The 21,068-nt window shown below is 45.7% G+C and overlaps 1 protein-coding gene across 1 annotated transcript; it reads right to left on the bottom strand.

The window, feature by feature from the left end:
• Positions 1-67: 67 nt before the first annotated feature.
• Positions 68-19,079, bottom strand: NELFB (negative elongation factor complex member B). Its single transcript, XM_075716231.1, has 13 exons — positions 18,978-19,079; positions 18,558-18,721; positions 18,267-18,366; positions 11,446-11,676; positions 9,629-9,814; positions 8,127-8,239; positions 7,327-7,429; positions 6,144-6,239; positions 4,779-4,921; positions 3,699-3,805; positions 2,609-2,750; positions 1,695-1,803; positions 68-1,439 (listed from the first exon to the last, which is right to left on the bottom strand). Exons 1-13 carry the CDS (start codon positions 19,077-19,079, stop codon positions 1,302-1,304), a joined length of 1,734 nt encoding a protein of 577 aa, XP_075572346.1. The 3' UTR covers positions 68-1,301.
• Between the last annotated feature and the right edge of the window lie 1,989 nt (positions 19,080-21,068).

Genomic DNA, 21,068 nt, shown 5'->3' with positions numbered 1-21,068 from the left:
TAATGCCTCTATTTACTACCTACAGACAGAACATGCCCTCAGCAAGTTTGCAAATGATACCAAGTTGTGGGCATGGCTGATGCACTGGGCAGGGCTGCTCTTCAAAGGGACCTTCCTCCATCAACAGGCTGGAGAATCAGCCTGACAAACCTCACAAAACTCAACAAAGGAAAATACAAATTCCTGCTCTTGAGCAACCTCACCTGGGTTGGCCCTGCTCTGAGTCAGGCGGTGGACCACAGACCCTCAGAGGTGCCCTTCTACCTGAATTATTCTGCAATTCAGAATAATTCATTGTAGGCAGCTTCCTGCTTACAGAGGACTGGCAAGATTCCTTTCAGGCATATTGTACCTGCTCTGTGAAGTCCATCGTAAATTCACACAACTCATTCTTCTCTCATGCCCATCTTCCTGCACACTCTACCTGAGGCTTACACTGAGGCAGCAATAAAAGCAGAACAGGAATTAACTGTAACAGTACAGACAGTGACACAAATGAGCCATGAAGAATAGGCTGTTTTTGCAAAGACAGAATTGTACTCCACCTACACTCAAACCCCTATTGTCATTTGGGAACCTGCTGGTCTTGGTTTTCTTCACTGGCTCCAGGACTCATTTCAAGCTACTCCTCTGGAGAAAAGTGGGGAGAAAAGGAGAGAGAATGATTCATTTTGTGGTCGTCTTTGTAAAAGCCTAGCTGAGAAGATGGCTGTTCACTGCTTCTTGGTCTAGTGACAGTGGTGCACATCTCTGACTAGTGCAGCATGTCTTACCATGTACCAAAAGAGTCAGAACCTCAAACAGGAAATAGTATCAGTGGAGATTATCTCCTCTGACATTTCCTTCTGTTGAGCATCTTCTCCAAATACCCAGAGGAGCAAACTCCTGGCTGAGGAAAGCTATGGTTAGCCTTCAGGAGTTCACACTACCTGCTCAGCCATAATGGAGTTAAACACTCATTTATCGGTTTTTAAAGTAGAGTTTAAAAATACAAGATGCCAAGCTTAAAAATATGCATTTTCTTTTTGAAAAAAAATGTACAGTCAGATTTTAAGTGGATCTACAAGAAGACACTTGGCTATCTTTAAGAAAAGTAAACCTTTGCAATGCACTGCATACAGAGTTTTCTAACCAGCAAGAGCCAGTGAGTTGGGTAAACTGCAGTGTTTCCTGAAAGAGCTTCAGTGGCTTTTTTTTGTTTCCACCCTGTAGGGAGAGACACTTGAAAGACAGCACAGTGCCTTCATGCTGCACAGCACTAGGTTAGTTCTTCTGTCTCACTCTTGCACTACAGACATAGCTCAGCGTGAGGCTGGTGTGGGCACAGTGGGCAAGGGCAGTTCCATGGAAGGAGTCTCAGTCACTTCGGCTGGACTTGGCTTGCGAAGCTCCAGTTTCTCAGTGAGTTGGTTATAAAGCTCCTTCACAGGTTCCCCACTCTGCAGAATGAGAATTAGGGAAGGGAAAAACAGAAGAGTCATACTTCACTCTAGCTGCTACTAGCTAGAAGACTAAGTATGCAATTACCCTGTGTGTTTTAACACAAACCAACATAGGAAGAGGAAGTTCCAAGGTAATTAAGACACGACTTGGTACACTTGGAAAGCAGAGCTCATGTTCCATTAAGCAACGTCTGGAAAGGCAGCTGCTTTCATTTGCAATTAATCTTCCCTTTCTCATGCTTTCCTTCCTACCTGCTTGGTGGGTTCCAAAGCCTTCTGGAGAGACTCTAATTTGGCAGGCGCCACTTTGTGATGCAGATGAAGCAGCAGTCTTAGCACATGCCTATGTACATTCTCCTTTCTGCAAAAAGCAATTTTAAAGCAGAGTAACTGATATAAACAAATGCCATCTTGAGAACAAGAAAGCTACAGCAGCAGTACCAGAATAATTCACACACCCACAGACTGGCAGCTTTGTTATAATTTTCCAAAACACCTGAGAATTGTAGCCTATGTGCTTCAAAGCGCTAACCCTGCCTCAGACTTTCAAACAATTCATGTAATTATTCAACAGGAGTGGACTAACTGTAGCAACCATGAGGAAGGAGGGGGAGATTTTAAGCATAGACTGTAGCTGGTCTCTCTGTTGGACAGGCCATATGCACATGCAGGAGGATGTTTGTCCGTCCATATGTGTGGAGGAAGTGGTAGCAGCAGCAGCACATGTTGCTAAGCCTGAACAGTTCTAATCACTTCTGGGGAAGCCTCCTGAAGGTTAGATCTGGTCCGCAAGCCACCAGTTGAACCACACCAACTTAACAGAATTAACAGATACAAACAGATTTTCTGTGTGCAGCTGATACTGCAAAGAGCTGAAGTTAACTCTTCATGTTCACAGCTACTGCAAAGCACGAAGGATATCATTTTTTGCAACTCCAACTTACGAATAATGAATTACAGTTTAGGCAATAATTTATAGTCAACACTTAACAATTTTGCTGATAAAAACTTGATCACAAAATATAAGCCTTTCCTTAAAGAAAAACAGCATCAGGCTAATATGTCCACTATATGTGAAGAGTTTGCTATTAAACTATAGTTCAAAGTCGTATAACCTCTCTCAGCTATCCCGTAAACTCAGTTCCCCTGAGGAAAATCAGATTTACCTTGAGCAGGCAGTGAGAAAGAAGCCATCAAAGAGACTGGTGCAGAACTCCTCGAGTGCAAATTCATCACCCAGCAGTGTGAGGTTACCAGTAAGCAGATGCAGAAAAATATCACTGAAGGCCAAGTCACTGAATGTTTCAACTATACAACATGAAAAGGAACGAGACTGAGACTGACAAGGATGTGCCAAAACCCGACTACACAGCAGATGTTCCTGCTGAAAATTTTGCAGTGAGATTTCCTTAGTGGCTTTTAAAACAGATAGCCCAGGCAGGTGGCTTTGATCTTCCAGACATAAAAGATTAGGAGCAGAGGGGTGAGAAGACTATGTAGAAAGCCCATGTCTCCACCAAGGCTAAAGTCACCGAGTAGCTTGCTCCTGCCAAAATCAAAGTCCCCTAACTATCCTTCTCCATCAGTTCATGGCCACACCTACCTCCTTGCACTTCTTAGACCCCGTAGAGAGCAGATACAAATTACTTACCAGTACAAAACTCACCCATGTAAGTGAGCTGACAGTTCAGCAAAGGGTTCAAAGAACACCAGAGTTGGAATGAGAGAGTGGGAAGCGAACCCGCCCCCCATTACTGGGAGCTGCAATTCCTAGGATTGCTTCAGAGCTCTCATGCAACTTACCCCAGAGAAGTCAGTGAAGAAGGTAAACCCAGGGAAGAATTTAAGGCTGTGTTCAGTCCTGTTTTGCTACAGGTTTTTTCACCACACAAAGCCATGTCCCAAGAATTTCTGGCCACAGGCAATTACTATGAGCAGTGGCAGAATTAAGCCATCTGCTCTTTTATCTTTCAGATTCATTCCAAACCGTTCTCAACTAATCCCATTGTTAATTCAGCCTTTGATCTAAGGAACTACTGACCTTCAGTCACTATCTCTAATTCTTGGATCAGCAGAAAAGTATCTGGATTGCAGACAAAACCAAACACTTCTGCAGGGCCTTACAACATCAGAAGAGCCAAAGGCAGAACATTACATCTTTGACTCTGAAATCACTTTCACTACAGGTTTACTTGCCTCCTGGGTGTCCAGTACAAGGCAAACAGCTATAGAATAGAAGATGAGACAAAAACTTACCTAGTGCTGGGAGGAGCCTAAGGAAAGCATTCTTGTTCCTCTGTTTAGTGATGTGAAGGATGTAATACAGCCCAATCTCACAAGCTATTCTGTTCTCCTGCAAGAATCTGTTATGGCAGAAGCAAAGTTTCTTAATCAATAAAGCTAAAACAGGTGGTTTTGTTTTGTTTTGTTTTTTAAGAGAGTTGAAAATACTGTTGGATAGCAATCAAGCAGTTACAGCAGTGGCTAACCTCGAACCCACTGAAGAGCAGCTACTCAGTGACTGAGTAGGTGATCATCACTATGTTCCCAGTCCAGAAAAACTTACCATTTGGCACACATTGCACTGTCTCACAATCAAACAGTTGGATTTGATTGTGAACATTTAGAATTGTATTAATGATAAAAGTGTTATTCAAAATGGGTTTTAGAAGAAGCCCAAATACTCAAAAATTATGTGAAGTCCAACACGGTTTTGTTTTAGTCTCCCAAAGGTCAAATATCAACACTACCATAAAGGAGAGGATAACTACCGGGATACAGTACTCCAGATTCTGGCATACAGGTAAGAATTGTGCTGGAAATTAGTGCAAGATCCAAATACCACAGAGCACACAGAGGTTTCATGTATCTTTTTCATGTCCCTGGATTGATATGTTATCAACAGAGAATGAGTGTCTCTGTGACAAAAATGCCAACTTTACAATTTACAGTAGTACTCTTCAGAACCAAGTATGGGCAGTCATCCAGCTGCACCCAAATATCACTCAAACACCCATCATTCACTGCCTGGGAAGCTACACAAGCAGCATATTTGAAAACAGTAATACCAAATACTTTCATATTAAATCTGCCAAAAGAATGGTCATTGCAAGAAATATTATTTTAAGTAGATAAATTTTATTTGAGGAATCATGGTAGAAACTTGTTCTGCTAAAGGAAAAGTTCAGGCTTGATTAACTGGGACTAAATCTTACCCCAAGAAAGTCTTCACTTTACCACATACAGTATCTTTTCCTGTCAGTGTTGGCTGGCCCCTTGATGCTTTACTTTGGTAACAAGACTACATGTACAAAGTCGGTAAGGCAGATTACGTACTTGGTGAAAGCTTCAGGAATGGTGCTGGGGTAAGGAATTGGTCCCTTCTCCTCTGAGGGCAGTTTCTGATCTACATTGAACGTGTGGTCATCCACCACAAAGGACATCAGCATAGGCAAGAACTTCGTGATCAACTCAGCTTCCTTAGAGGGATGGAAGAACAGAGGGAAAAGAACAATGCTTTCATCAATCAGTTCATGCCACCTAATGGTCTGAGAGTGCCGTAACAAACAGCGAGGCAATATTATGAGCCCCATTCTACACTTAGGAAAACAAGCTTTCAGACATCCAGTTCCAGTCAAAATTCTTGAATAATTCCCTTCCACACGTTCTGCTGGTAGTTAGGAAAACTGTACTTCACTTCATCTACAGAAATACTCCTGCTCAAATTTTGACAGTTATGTAGCATTTCTTCTGAGAGACGTTTTCCAATACTGCTGCAACCACTGCATGTTAAGGATGGTACCAAACTGCGTTTATCAACAATTACAAATCATTTTTTCATTCCCTAAACTGACAGGGATCAATGCATAGCTAGAACAGCAACAATAAAGAGCACCTCCTCACACAAGACAGATCAACCTATGTTGTATCACATTCACAGAGTGGAAGGTCAAATCACAGTGCTACTCCTGGAGGTTCGGTCACCCTCACTGTTACAATCTGAGTATTAATGCACACCCTTCCTGTGGTAAAGTTAAACGTGCAATCAGCCAGTAATACATATTTTGGAGACTTCAAATGTCCCCCTAAGTAGACATTTGCTGGTTATAGTTCAGAACAGAAACAGCCAATTTGTCTTGAGAAACAGTCCTGCTGTGCAACACCATGGTTAGCCTTCCTGCCATCAGCTGAACATACCTGCTCCCAAACTAGCTACGGCTGCCTACAATACTGGGCAAAGTATTTCCAAAGCATGGAAAGATTGTAGCTGACTCCAGCACTACACAAAATTGCTACAATAGCCAGCCAGAAGGGAAAAACATTTTCATGTCAATGAAAAGCTGCTACACTGCTATCAGAGTTACAAACCAGCCTCTTAAATCCTGCTTTCCTCAGACAAGATGTGTTTTACAAACTTGTCAGTTGTGTAGAAGTTCCCAGGAACAATGAGCAACCAGTGCAAAATATAATAAGGGTACAGTCTGATTTTAAAACAGTAAGGGCCAGGCATTCATGTAAATAAAAAAGCGGGTAAATGAAGCTTACACGAGCTGCTGCTCTGTGACCACTTACATGGTTTTTCCAAGAAAGCTATAAGAAGTATGCAGAACGAACGTTAAGATCAGGGACGCAATAAAATAATAAACAAGCCTAAATCAGTTTAATTAAAAGTGTTAAATTCTAAACATCAAAATGGCTCACCATTTTTGGTTCCTTGAAGACTTGACTGTCAATCATGTCCCAGGCCCCCTGTCCCAAAGACAGCATCCTAAGGAGCAGCAGCAGATCCGGGCTTTCCTCGAATTTTAAGGGGAGGAGAAAAACAGCTATTTTGATCTTCCACGAGTTGCACATATAGATACTTATTTGGAAGTAGTGGTTTACATTCAAAGCTCTCCTGGATTACCAGTTTTATCAAAGACTGCTAAAGGCATTCAGTTCTCCAATTTAATTGACAACTGATTCCTCAAATGGGAATCAAATAACAGACACACCTGAGGGTTTCTGATTTTTTGTAATATAATGCACCAAGAAGTATGCAGCTGATCTGATCATGACATTGTTTTAAATGTGTCCAGCCAAATTACTATACTGAAATATAATGTGTGACAGGACAAATCAAGTCATCTCAGCAGAAGTAAGAAAGAGAAAGCATGTGTAAGAATGACAATGTTTTTTCATTTATATTGGGCCCTGAAACCAGTCTTAAACTTAATTTTCAGTCTTAAACTCTTGTGAAGAAGTTATTCAATCCAACAATAAAATTTAACAACTCACGGATAAAACCAGCAAATGCCTCACACCAGTCTTAAACTTAATTTTCAGTCTTAAACTCTCGTGAAGAAGTTATTCAATCCAACAATAAAATTTAACAACTCACGGATAAAACCAGCAAATGCCTCACACTGTTCAGACACCTGTAAGGCTACCCTCCTTTAACATTTAAGCACCTCCTGCAGACACTACTTGCAGGAACTGTATTATATTGCAGCCAACAGACCAGAACAGTGTAAACTAATCCATCGCATTTACTGTGGCAGGAGAAAAAAGGCTGCTGCTGTTAGTCAAACCGATGGAAGAACAAAGCAGGGAGGCACATATTTTATATGATTCTATATATCCATAGTTGTTAGGGTAGAATGAGCCATGCCAAGAATTCATTGCCAATTCAGAGAGCTCCAAAAGGCCTGTCTCCAAACAGTGCTGCTGCAGAGCTCTAAGGTACGCACTACAAACAGATAGGCAGTATCACATTTCCCTTATTTCAATTTACACAGGCATTTGAGAACTTAATCGTACTTCTTCTACAGTGCCAGTCTTTTGTTGATGAATGCTATTCAATTAAGACTAAGTTAAGATTAGGTACACAAGCTGCAACACTCACCCTGGGTAAGGTGTCCTGCCCAACCAGGTCTTGCAGGTGCCTTATGGTACTCAAGGCTAAGGTGTTAATGGCAAAGGGATCACACAAGATCATTGATAAGTCCCTGAGAAGAAATAAAAATCAAATACATGTCATACATAACAAAAAACCCTACTGTACAGTTCCATATCCAGCTGTAGGATACGAGCTTCTTGAGAACATGTGTTTCACTAGAGTAAGGTGTTTGAGCCTACTCTTTGTTGTAATCCTGTCAACTATCAGATATAACATCAAGGTAGCGTGTATGTGTGTGTGCACACTATATTTTTAGAAACACGCACACACTGCTGTGTTTAGGAAGAGAGGTAGACATAGGGCAAGTACCATAACAATACCGTTACTATGATAATGTAAAACCTGAATTTCTGTCTTTTGTTACCTACAGGTGTCCACCTGATGAACCTTCTCCTGCCTAGTAAAAACACCATCATTATTTCTTTGACTTGAAAGAGCATGTTACCTGAAACAGTCACTAAAGGTCTTCTGCACTGAAATCAAGCAGGAGAACTCCCACAGTCAGTTACCAGGCCACAGGTGAGACTCAAGGGTGGTAAATTAAGCAGTACAAGCTATGTCACCAGAATATGCCTGGCTACACCCTAGTGCATTAATGCTCATGAACGTACTGGATTTGACCGCACAGAAGAGCTGCTGGCTGTTAGGTGGCTCTAGGGAAGAATTAACACCTATAATACCTGTTAGATGTCATGACTGCCAGGAACCCATTTTCAGTTTCTTAATAAACAGTCCAAATGCCTTACCCCAACACTTGTTCTTGTCCTTTCTTTACTCCATCCAGAAACCCTTGCAATTCCCGAGCTCTCTTGTTGTCCACAAACTTCTCCCGAATGCAAGCATCAAGGCACCAGGTGAACTGTTATAAAAAAGGAGAAAGCTTTATGAACCACAGCAGCTCGGTAAACCAGCAATAAAACACACAATGTCAGAGAAAACAGACTCGAATGACTTACAACTATCTGGAATGAATACATTTTATTAATATACTTAGGTATCATAGCAAGCTGGTCACAAATATAGAGGAGGTCAGAAATACATTCCACAAGGAGGTCAGAGATACCAATGTAAGTTAACCTTGTGTCACTTTCTCCCCTCCCAAGAAAGGCATTCCCTGGCAATTAAGGAAGGGGCATGTATAAAATCTACTGCTGCCCAGCACACCTGATCATTGTGGATTTATTTACACAAGTAGGAGACTCACACAGAAGCAGCATCTCTTAGCAATAATAATATGGGATATTTTTGCCATTGCGATACCACTCCCACCCTCTAAGCAGGAGATACCAACAGTGGAGGTGCTTCTGCTTTAGAGCTGTACCATCAAAAAAGACAGTTAAGTGAAATGTTTTGTCTGACCTAAAATTAAGGGCTTTTTTTCCCCTTTCAGAAAACAACATCTATTTTTCCCCCAACATTTCAGCTGTCAAAAAAGAAGAACTTGCTGAATTTTCTGAAATGCCTTCATCATGGCTTCCTTTCCTTGCAGCAGTCACTGCATTTTGCAGTGGCAAAATGAGGTCTCTGAAAATGATCTGCAACTTGAACAAGAATTGCCCTTTTTACTCAGTCACTGTCTGTATATTGATTTTGGGATTCTTGATTAGAAGACATTAAAAAACATGCAGTAACATCATCACTTTAGGACATTTTCTCTATAAGCTGAATATACATAAAGCTTAGCAATATTACTTAGGAGAAAAAGCTTTGTTCTAGATCAGTGATGCTGACCACAGACCAGGTACCAGTAACAAGATCCTGGTGTGACATTAACAACACATCTGTCACCACCCAGTATTTTAATGGTTTAATGTTTTCTTATAATTCAAGATCCAAAGTATCTAATGTAACACACAGTTTACTGACAGATGGAGTATATCACACCAGGCACAACACAGAGGGAAGCAAGATATGATTGAGAACCTGGGGCTAGCTAATGTTTTTGATTATTTTTTGCAGCATCTACATAGGTCAGATTAGACATTGTTTTTAACACTGCACAAGTACCATAAATTTGAATGATCTATGGGTTATGAAATTAAAGCAAGCTGCTGGTTAACCAAGATGAAATTTTCACCTGAAGTTCCAAGGAATATAAGATGACTTTCGGATTCATGGTCTGAACTCTCTTCACAGAGAGGAGTCATCTTCTCTGGGTTGAAGTCCTGCAGGGCAGCAGGTATGCATAGGAGTGGGCAAAACAGAAAAATCTCCAGTAACACTCCTATCTGTCCCACATGATAAATACCTTATGACAGGGGTCAACGGTGCAGATTTCACTGATTTCCAGGTCATGCAGTGACATCAGGAGCTCTGCCCGTAGTGTGCAATAATGAACATTCCTTGTCCGAAGGAACAACGTTCTCAGAAACTGCAACACCATATCGTAGAGCTTCACGTTCTTCCCAATCATCTGGGTGAGCTTCTGAACCACCTAAATTCAAAGTGGAAAAAATGTGCACTTGGTACCAAGAGATACTGTTATTTCACACACACAAAATGTAAATTAATTCTTCTACATGATTTATCAAGATTGAAACATCCGCGTTGACATGAGTTCCTGAAAAGGAACTATTTTACATCATGATTTCCAAGAGCATTTGTTCAAGAGATGTTCACCAAATCTTTCATAGCCATAATGAAAGAAGAATGTCAAGAAAAGGCTCTCTTGCAAAACAAAATAGAAGCATTTGTAAATAAGTTGCTCAGCTATGTAAAGTAGGTAGGAAGCAGTACCCGTTATTGATGAATATAATTTACAATTATTGTAACATGAAAAAACTCACTTTTCTTTGGAAGTCTTTTTGTATTTCCATCTACCTTCAGGCTACGGACAAGAGAATGCAGGTGAAGGCTTATGCTGGTTTTGACTAGGGTAGAGTTCATTTTCTTCATAGTAGCTAGCATGGGGCTATGTTTTGGATTTGTGCTGAAAATAGCATTGGTAACACACTGATGTTTCGGTTATTGCTGAGCAGTGCTTACACAGAGTCAAGGCCTTTTCTGCTCCTCACACCACCCCACCAGCAAGTAGGCTGGGGGTGCACAAGAAGGTGGGAGGGGACACAGCCAGGACAGCTGACCCCAACTGACCAAAGGGATATTCTGTACCACACAGCATTGTGCTCGGCAATAAAACTGGGGGTGAAGGTTGGGGGGCAGGGGGCTACTGCTCGGTGACTAGCTAGGCGTCACTTTGTTGGTGGTGAGCAATTGTTTTCATTTGCATCACTTGTCTTTTTTGGGTTTTATTTTCCTCTCTATTGAGTTGTTTTTTTCCTTATGATTTTTTTAAAATTTATTTTTAATTATTAAACTGTTTTTATTTTAACCCACGAGTTTCTTTTACCCTTCCAATTCTCTCCCCCATCCTGCAGGGACGGAGTGAGCAAGCAGATGTGTGGTGCGTGGTGCTTAGCTGCCAGCAGGGGTTAAACCACAAGTCTGTAGTGTAAACCTGAAGTAAAGTGCACCAGAGCACTTACATTAAATGGGCTTTTAAAAGCAAAACAGACCCAAACCAAACCCCCCATGTAATAGAACATCCCACAACAATCCTGCCTGTGTGATCCAGCCCATCTCCTTGCAATGGCTTTGGTGCCTGATCTCTTCTTTGAGCAGGGGGGGTGAGGGGGGTGGAAGGAGGGGAGGAAGCTTTTGTTGGGCTATGTCCTGCTAAAAAAAAAAAAAAAAACCCAAGAAATTTAAGATATTCAAACTGATTTGATAGAGATGCTCAGCCTTTAGAATAGCTGAGGGGTATTAAAGCCAGACAGCAATAAAGGAAAAAATTTTTTGCCTTGCTATTTTTTTAAAAGCTCATAAACTGCTTAGAACATTAATCAATTAACCACAACATTAACTAACTATTAAAATAATTCCTGCTGCTTTCATCAAGGTATGTAGGAGAAAAGGACCTGGTATTTCTTGCAAATACTTTGTCTAGCCAAACAACTTCAGTAGCAAAGTTGGGTGGATGAAATGGACTCTGTTATTTGATGAGGTTGACTAAAAGCCAATGAACTCCATTCACAAGCATGCTGTAAGTGGTTTCCTTGTCCTTACCTCTCCTTGACGCCTTGTTTTGGGAGATGGACTGAAGAAATTGTGCAAGACAGAAATATCATTGCTGAAGAGAATATTTTCTTTCTCCAGGATATATTGCTTCAGCAGTGGAGATACCTCATCACCAAACAGAGCCTGGTTATCCTGCCAAATCTGGCGCTTCACCTCCACTGCACATGCTTTATACAAATCCTTATCGGCCATTACTAACTTCAGCTTCTTCTCAGGGACCTATGATCAACAGAGCAGTTACCAAAATGTAGAGCAGCTTAACTGCCTGACTGTTCCAAGTAATAAGTAACTGACTACAGAAGACATCCAAATCATAATCTCAGGCAGTCTGGTAACTTACACAACAAAGCAACTAAACAAAAGTGAATACCACAGACTCATCTTTTCCCTTCCCTACAGTAACAGTAAGCCAGTCCTATGACACTTAACTTCTTCAACAACCAAATTATGCACCAAGCTTTTCCTTATTTCTTTCAAGGAGGATAAGACCTCCTTTAAACCTATGACACTAAGATTTGGGGTGATGTTTCAAAACTCAGTAACTTACAAAAGCTGTAGTAGCAGTTTTGAATCCATTACCTTACGTACAGTATGATGCTTTTACTAAGGCTACTGCTAGAGACTTTTGTTTCACAGATCTGAATCTCACTCCTGTCTACTTCCAGTTGCATTCTTCAAATATTATTTTCCACTTATGATAGATTTTTAAATTAGCTGTGGAAAAATTCACTTGTCGGTGAACTTGACTACTTTTAGGAAGCTGCATGTACTGAATAAAATAGGAAAATAAGTCTCCGCTGATTATGAAAATGTAAAATACTTTTTGAATTAGTCTACTAATTAGCTGTCCCTGAAGAACAGCCACAAGCACGTCGAAAGCTTATGGGTAAGAATCAGAGACAGATGCAACAAAGGGAACCTTGTGGCTGGTGTCTACTACAGGCTGCCTGATCAAGGGGAGCCTACTGACGAAGCCTTCTTCCTCCAGCTCCAGGAGGCTTCACACTTGCAGACTCTCATCCTACTGGGGGACTTCAACCACCCCAACATTTACTGGAAAAGTAACGCAGCGAGCTGTAGGCAATCCAGGAAGATTCCTAGAATGCATTGAGGATAACTTCCTGTCCTGGTTTCGGCTGGGATAGAGTTAATTTTCTTCCTAGTAGCAGGCACAGTGCTGTGTTTTGGATTTAATAGGAGAAGAATGTTGATAACACGCTGATGTTTTTAGTTGTTGCTAAGTACTGCTTATGCTAATCAAGGACTTTTCAGCTTCCCATGCTCTGCCAGGTGCACAAGAAACTGGGAGGGGGCACAGCCAGAACAGTTGATCCAAACTGACCAAAGGGCTATTCCATACCATGTGACGTCATGCTCAGTATATAAACTGGGGGGGGTTGGCAAGGGAGCAGCGATCGCTGCTCGGGAACTGTCTGGGTATCAGTCGTCGGGTGGTGAGCAATTGCATTGTGCATCACTTGCTTTGTATATTATTATTACTATTATTATTATATTGTTATTATTATTATTTTACTTTATTTTATTTCAATTATTAAACTGTTCTTATCTCAACCCAGGAGTGTTTCTCACTCTTACTCCTCCGATTCTCTCCCCCATCCCATCGGGGTAGGGGGAGTGAGCGAGCAGCTGTGTGGTGCTTAGTTGCTGGCTGGGGCTAAACCACGACACTTCCTAAGCCAGGTAACAGACACCCCTACCCGAGGGGATGCAACACGAGACCTGATGGTCACCAATGCGAGTGAGCTCATCAGTGATGTCAAGACTGGAGGCAGCCTGGGCTGCAGTGATCACACATTGGTGGAGTTCACACTCCTGAGGGATACGGGAAAAGCGAGGAGTATAGTCAGGACCCTAAATTTTAGGAGAGCAAACTTCTAGCTCTTCAAGGAGTTAGTCAGAAGGACCCCCTAGGAAACAATCCTCAGGGACAGGGGAATGGAACAGAGCTGGCAGATCTTTAAGGACACCTTCCATAGAACGCAAGAGCTCTCTGTAAGAAATCAGGCAAGGAAGGGAAGAGACCAGCATAGCTGAGTCGAGACATGCTGGTCAAAGTAAAGAGCAAGAGGGAACTGCACAGGCAGTGTACAGGGAAGCTGCCTGGTTGTGTAGGGATGGGGTCAGGAAGGCCAAGGCATGGCTGGAGCTGAATTTGGCAAGGGATGTAAAGAATAACAAGGGCTTCTACAGGTATGTCAACCAGAAAAGGAAGGTTAAAGAAAGCGCACCCCTTCCGTGATGAACAAGAATAGCAACCTAGTTATCAACAGACGAGGAGAAGGCTGAGGTACTCAACAACTTTTTTGCCTCAGTCTTCACCGGCAACCTCTCCTCTCCCCTCCCGAATCGATGAACTGCAAGATGGGGACCAGGGGGGTAAAGCCCCTCCCACTGTAAGGGAAGATCAGGTTCGAGACCACCTGAGGAACCTCAATGTACACAAGTCTGTGGGAACTGATGAGATGCACCCCAGAGTCCCGAGGGAATTGGCTGACGTAGTTGCCAAGCCACTCTCCATGATATTTGAAAAGTCATGGCAGTCAGGTGAAGTCCCTGCTGACTGGAAGAAGGGAAATGTTGTGCCCATTTTTAAAAAGGGAAGGAAGGAGGACCCTGGGAACTACCGACCTGTCAGCCTCACCTCTGTGCCTGGGAAGATCATGGAGCAGATCCTCCTAGAAGCTATGCTAAAGCACACGGAGGACAGGGAGGTGGTTCGAGACAGCCAGTATGGATTCACCAAGGGCAAGTCCTGCCTGACCAACCTAGTGGCTTTCTATGAAGGAGTGACTGCATCAGCGGACAAGGGAAAAGCAACGGATGTCATCTATCTGGACTTCTGTAAGGCCTTCGACACAGTCCCGCACAACATCCTTCCCTCTAAATTGGGGAGATATGGGTTTGATGGGTGGACTGTTTGGTGGATAAGGAATTGACTGGATGATCACATCCAGAGGGTAGTGGTCAATGGCTCGATGTCCACATGGAGACCGGTGACAAGTGGTATCCCTCAGGGGTCCGTACTGGGACCAGCGCTGTTTAATATCTTCATCAATGACATAGACAGTGGCATCAAGTGCACCCTCAGCAAGTTTGCAGATGACACTAAGCTGAGTGGTGCAGCTGACACGCCAGAAGGATTAGATGTCATCCAAAGGGACCTGGACAAGCTGGAGAGGTGGGCCTGTGTGAACCTCATGAGGTTCAACAAGGCCAAGTGCAAGGTCCTGTACCTGGGATGGGGCAACCCCCGATATCAATACAGGCTGGGGGATGAAGGGATTGAGAGCAGCCCTGCAGAGAAGGACTTGTGGGTACTGGTGGATGAAAAGCTGGACATGAGCCAACAATGTACGCTTGCAGCCCAGAAAGCCAACCATATCCTGGGCTGCATCAAAAGAAGCGTAGCCAGCAGGTCGAGGGAGGTGATTCTGCCCCTCTGCTCTGCTCTGGTGAGAACTCACCTGGAGTACTGCATCCAGCTCTGGAGCCCTCAGCACAGAGGGTTAGGATGAGGGGAAAGGCCAGCAAGGCGGATGTCCTATTGGGAGTCTGCTACAGACCACCCAACCAGGATGTAGAGGTAGATGAGGCATTCTATAAGCGGCTGGCAGAAGTCTCGCAATCGCTAGCCCTTGTTCTCATGGGGGACTTCAACTTGCCGGACATCTGCTGGAAATACAACACAGCAGAGAGGCAGCAGTCTCGGAAGTTCCTAGAGCATGTGGGGGATAACTTTCTGACGCAGCTGGTAAGCCAGCCTACCAGGGGAGGTGCCTCGTTTGACCTGCTGTTTACTAACAGAGAAGGGCTTGTGGGAAATGTCGAGGTCGGAGGCCGTCTCGGGCTTAGTGACCACGATATGATAAAGTTCACGATTCTGGGTGATGCCAAGCGGAGGGGCAGCAAAACTGTTACCATAAACTTCCGGAGGGCAGACTTTGGCCTGTTCAGGACACTGGTTGGGAAAGTCCCTTGGGAGGCAGTCCTGAAAGGCAAAGGGGTCCAGGAAGGCTGGGCCTTCTTCAAGAAGGAAGCCTTAAGGGCGCAGGAGCGGGCTGTCCCCGTGTGCCGTAAGACCAACTGGCGGGGAAAACGACTGGCTTGGCTGAATAGGGAGCTTTTGCGGGGACTCAGGGAAAAAAGGAGAGTCTACAGCCTTTGGAAGAAGGGGCGGGCAACTCAGGAGGAGTACAGGGATCTTGTTAGGTCATGCAGGGAGGAAATTAGGAAAGCAAAAGCCCAGCTAGAACTAAGTCTGGCCAATGCTGTAAAAGATAATAAAAAATGCTTTTATAAGTACATCAGCAATAAAAGGAGAGCCAAGGAGGATCTCCATCCTTTGCTGGATGTAGGGGGGAACACTGTCACCGAGGACAAGGAAAAGGCTGAGGTACTTAACGCCTTCTTTGCCTCTGTGTTTAACAGCCAGACCGGTCATCCCCAGGGTACTGAGGCCCTTGAGCTAGAGGATAGGGATGGGGACCAGAATGGAGCCCTCATAGTCCGGGAGGAAGCAGTTAATGACCTGCTATGCCACCTGGATGCTCACAAGTCTATAGGGCCAGATGGGATCCACCCAAGAGTACTGAGGGAGCTGGCAGAGGAGCTCACCAAGCCACTCTCCATCATCTCTCAGCAGTCCTGGTTAACAGGGGAGGTCCCTGATGACTGGAGGCTTGCAAATATGACGCCCATCTACAAGAAGGGCCGGAAGGAGGACCCAGGGAACTACAGGCCTGTCAGCCTGACCTCAGTGCCTGGAAAGATTATGGAGCGGTTCATATTGAGTGTGCTCAACAGGCATGTGCAGGCCAACCAGGGGATCGGGCCCAGCCAGCATGGGTTTCATGAAAGGCAGGTCCTGCTTGACCTTTTATGACATGATTTCCTTTTATGACCTGGTGACCCGCCTGGTAGATGATGGAAAGGCTGTGGATGTCATTTACCTGGACTTTAGCAAAGCCTTTGACACCATATCCCATAATATCCTCCTTGGGAAGCTGGCAGCTCATGGCTTGGCCAGGCATAGTCTTCGCTGGGTAAAAAACTGGTTGGGTGGCCGAGCCCAGGGAGCTGTGGTGAATGGAGTTGAGTCCAGTTGGCAGCCGGTCACGAGTGGTGTTCCCCAGGGCTCCGTTTTGGGGCCGGTCTTGTTTAATATCTTTATCGATGATCTGGATGAGGGGATTGAGTGCGCCCTCAGTAAGTTTGCAGATGACACCAAGCTGGGTGGGAGTGTCGACCTGCTCGAGGGTAGGATGGCCCTGCCGAGGGAGGGACCTGGACAGGCTGGACCGATGGGCCGAGGCCAGCTGTATGAGGTTCAACAAGGCCAAGTGCCGGGTCCTGCACCTGAGTCACAACAACCCCATGCAACGCTACAGACTTGGGGAAGAGGGGCTGGAAAGCTGCCTAGCCGAAAAGGATCTGGGGGTGTTGGTAGACAGCCGGGCTGAACATGAGCCGGCAGTGTGCCCAGGTGGCCAAGGCGGCCAACAGCATCCTGGCTTGTATCAGGAATAGTGTGGCCAGCAGGAGCAGGGAGGTGATTGTCGCCCTGTACTGGGCACTGGTGAGGCCGCACCTGGAATACTGTGTCCAGTTTTGGGCCCCTCACTAGAACAAGGACATTGAGGTGGTGGAGCGTGTCCAGAGAAGGGCAACGAAGCTGGTGAAGGGTCTGTAGCACAGGTCTTATGAGGAGCAGCTGAGAGAACTGGGATTGTTTAGCCTGGAGAAGAGGAGGCTGAGGGGAGACCTTATTACTCTCTACAACTCCCTGAAAGGAGGCTGTAGTGAGGTGGGTGTTGGTCTCTTCTCCCAAGTAGTTAGTGATAGGACGAGAGGAAATGGACTCAAGCTGCGCCAGGGGAGGTTTAGGTTGGAAATTAGGAAAAATTTCTTTACGGAAAGGGTGGTCAAGCACTGGAACAGGCTGCCCAGAGAGGTGGTGGAGGCACCATCCCTGGAAGTGTTCAAGAAACAGGTAGATGAGGCACTTCGGGACATGGTTTAGTCTAGTCTACCCTTGATTGGTTTAGTGTGGACTTGGTAGTGTAGGTTAATGGTTGGACTGGATGATCTTAAAGGTCTTTTCCAACCTAAATGATTCTATGATTCTATGATTCTAAGAAGGACATGGACCTGCTGGAGCGGGTCCAGAGGAGGGCCACAAAAATGACCAGAGGGCTGGAGCACCTCTCCTACGAGGACAGGCTGAGAGAGTTGGGGTTGTTCAGCCTGGAGAAGAGAAGGCTGCGGGGAGACCTTATTAAGGCCTTTCAGTACTTAAAGGGGGCCTATAGGAAAGACGGCGACAATCTGTTTAGCAAGGCCTCTTGTGACAGGACAAGAAGTAATGGTTTTAAAGTAAGGGAGTATAGATTTAGACTGGATATAAGGAAGAAACCTTTTATAATGAGGGTGCTGAAACACTGGAACGGGTTGCCCAGAGAGGTAATGGAGGCCCCATCACCCCTAGAAACATTCAAGGTCAGGTTGGATTGGGCTCTGAGCAACCTGCTCTAGTTAAAGCTGTCCCTGCTCACTGCAGGGGGGTTGGGCTAGATGACTTCTAAAGGTCCCTTCCAACCCAAAGCATTCTATGATTCTACTAAGTTGTTACCAGATACAAGAATGTAGTAAATCTTCAGTCAGTTCCTAAAACTGAACAACTTGCAGAAGGTCTGCAGATGGAGCATGCAGCCCAGCTGACAGCACAGCTAAGAGAAGAAGCTGTACAGTGGAGATGTAATGGAACAGGCTAACCGGTGGAACAGTTTTACCTTGGGCAAGTGCTTCATGACACACATTACCACAGGCTGTATGGAAGGCATCTTGACCAGGGAAAAGCTCTTCTCTAGGAGATCTTCCAGCTTCTTGTATCTGAAAGCATGTAAAACCAAGAGACTAAGTACCATGTTACAGTAAAGGACCAAAGTGGCTCATCCCAAAGTCACTGGAACTTGATCCCCCAGGAACCTAACTCTCCTTTGCAAAGTCACTTGCCTACTGTAACTAATTTTCACACAAAATTCCCAGCTCACTCCAAATAACCAACAAGAATGCCGACAAACCTCTCCTCAACTTTCCCTTCTAATGCGATGGCAGAGACCCTCTCCAGTAGCTTCTCCCTCAGCTCGTCGAAAACCGACTGGTGGAACTCCAGCCGGGGGGTGCCGTGCAGGTCCAGGAAGGGCAGGGCCGACTGCAGCGAGGGCAGGAGCACTCCATTTTCTGTCTGCCGACACAAACACCGGACAGGGACAGAGGTGGAGGGTTAGCCGGCTCTGCCAGCCAGCAAACGACAGCAGGGACTGCTAAAGACATGCTCGTTAAAAAATAAAAAGAGGAAAAAAACCCACAAAACACAGACCCCACGTCGGGCCTTCTCGTGCTCCCTAGCACCGCACAGCCCCGGCCCCTCATGGGCGTCCCTTGCCAAGGGCCCCGGAGCACCGCCGCCACCCGGGCATCTCCATGGCGACCCGCCCCACCTGAAACTGCTCGATGGCCTTCAGCGGCTCCGTGCAGTTGGTCAGTGTCTCCTTCAGGTCCTCGCCGTTGGCCACCCCCAGCTCCTGCAGCCCCGCGTACATGGCGGCCTGGCCGGGCCCCGCCGGGCCCGCTCCCGCCACAGCTTCCCTCCCGCTCCGCCCCCCTCTAGGGTCCCCCAGCTCGGCGCGGTCCGGCGCTCTTCCCCGCCCCGCGGAACCCGCTCTGCCGCACAAAGGTTCCGCGGCTACTGCCGTGCGGAGCCCGGGCTCCCCGCACCCCCCGCCGGCACCGGCACCGGGGCCACAGCACCCGCCGTGCTGGGGGGCTCGCTGCGGCTGCCGGCTGAGCGCTGGGGAAGGCGGCCAGGCCCCGGGGCCCCAAGGCACGCTGCTCCAGTCAACACCGACACGGGAGCGTGGCAGCAAATGTCGGGGCTGCGTGAGGCGTCCGTGCCGGCGGGGCGGCCGCGAGTTCTTGGCTGATCCCTGGCAGACAGCGATGAAAACAGGAGACACATCCCAAAACAGCCTCACAAAGGAGAAGTGGCCTTTCCCCGTCGTGGTTTGACCTTTGCAGGCCCGTACTTTCAGGATAGCTGCTACAGAGTGGGGAAAAAAATCCAACTTTGTCCTTTGTGATATCTGCAGCCAGGCAGCAGGACTGTATAAAGCTGCATCAGTCCAACCCATCATAGAATCATAGAACCATAGAATTGTTTAGGTTGGAAAAGACCTTTAAGATCATCCAGTCCAACCATTAACCTAACACTACCCAGTCCACCATTTATAATATTAATATTAAAAATAATTATTTTCATGTTTCCTGGCTTGGTGGCTGGATTATTTTTTAATGAGTAAAACTAGGAATCATTAAGGTTGGAAAGGACCTTTAAGATCATCAGTCCAACTGTCAACCCAACACCACCATGCTTACTAAACCATGTCCCCAAGTGCCACGTCTACCCGTTTTTTGAACACCTGCAGGTATGGTGACTCCACCACCTCTCGGGGCAGCCTGTTCCAATGCTTGATCACTCTTTCAGTAAAGAAATTTTTCCTAATATCCAGTCTAAACCTCCCCTGATGCAACTTGAGGCCATTTCCTCTCATCCTCTCATCCTCTCATCGCAGAAACCCATTTGGTGTCTGCTCACTTAGTATTCAAGTCAAAACCTATGTGATTTAGAGACCCCCAAACCACTTGGGTCTGTCAACAGACCTCCGTGAACCCTGACATCCAGATGAGAGAATGGATGTGCTCCACTATTCCTAGCCATGAGCTGCTGCAATGTCCTTAGGTCCCTCGTTTCCCCATGTCCCATCTGCAAAAGCAACCCCTGCGCAGTTTGAGGTGCACACTGCTCTGCCAGCGGGTGGTTTCTGCGGGAGCGAAGCAGGACTGGCCTGACCATGGCAGGATCTGGCAGCTCCTTGGTAGCCACTGGATATCCTTAGGTGCTGATGATATATCACAATATTGGTATAAACTGCTGCAACCAGCCCACGGGCATGAGCAATCAGCCAACCACCACAGTGCAAGCGGCCACTCCACGCATCCCATGTGCAGCATTTCTTTGAGCCAGGAGGACGCCTTGGGCACCTGTTTCGTTTGCAGCACTGCAGCAACCTGGACTGCTGCACGAATCCTCACCAGTGAAGTGTGTGAAAGCCTGCTTGTCCTCCCGGGCAGATGTGAGAGCAGAGGGAGGAGGACTGTCAGCACTCTGGCAATTTAATCCGTGTGCCTGTTGCAAAGCAGAGCATTGTCAGCCCAAGTGTAAGCAAAACAAAGAATCACAGAATGGTTTGGGTTGGAAAGGACCTTTGAAGATCACCTAGTCTAACCCCCTGCCATGGTTGCTCCAAGCTCTGTCCAACGTAACCTTGAACACTTCCAATGATGGGGCATCCACAGCTTCTCTGGGCAACCTGTTTCAGTGTCTCACCACCCTCATCATAAAACATTTCTTCCATATGTGCAATCTAACCCTCTTTCAGTTCAAAACCATTGCCCCTTGTCCTGTCAGTACAGGACATCTGCAGATGCATTCTAGTTGCTGACCAGCAAAATCTGAACCAAAGTCTAAAGTC

This window comes from Pelecanus crispus, chromosome 9 (assembly GCF_030463565.1).
Source record: "Pelecanus crispus isolate bPelCri1 chromosome 9, bPelCri1.pri, whole genome shotgun sequence".
Taxonomy (NCBI): domain Eukaryota; kingdom Metazoa; phylum Chordata; class Aves; order Pelecaniformes; family Pelecanidae; genus Pelecanus; species Pelecanus crispus.
This window is presented reverse-complemented; position numbering and strand designations above follow the sequence as displayed.

What these genes read in the sequence shown, in the direction of transcription:
- NELFB (XM_075716231.1), bottom strand. Translation starts at nt 19,079, where the DNA reads ATGTACGCGGGGCTGCAGGAGCTGGGGGTGGCCAACGGCGAGGACCTG. An exon ending in GAAGGGAAAGTTGAGGAGAG is followed by an intron (nt 18,367 to 18,557) that starts GTTTGTCGGCAT and finishes ACATGCTTTCAG; the next exon opens with ATACAAGAAGCTGGAAGATC. An exon ending in TCTTCAAGGAACCAAAAATG is followed by an intron (nt 4,922 to 6,143) that starts GTGAGCCATTTT and finishes CATCCCTCTAAG; the next exon opens with GAAGCTGAGTTGATCACGAA.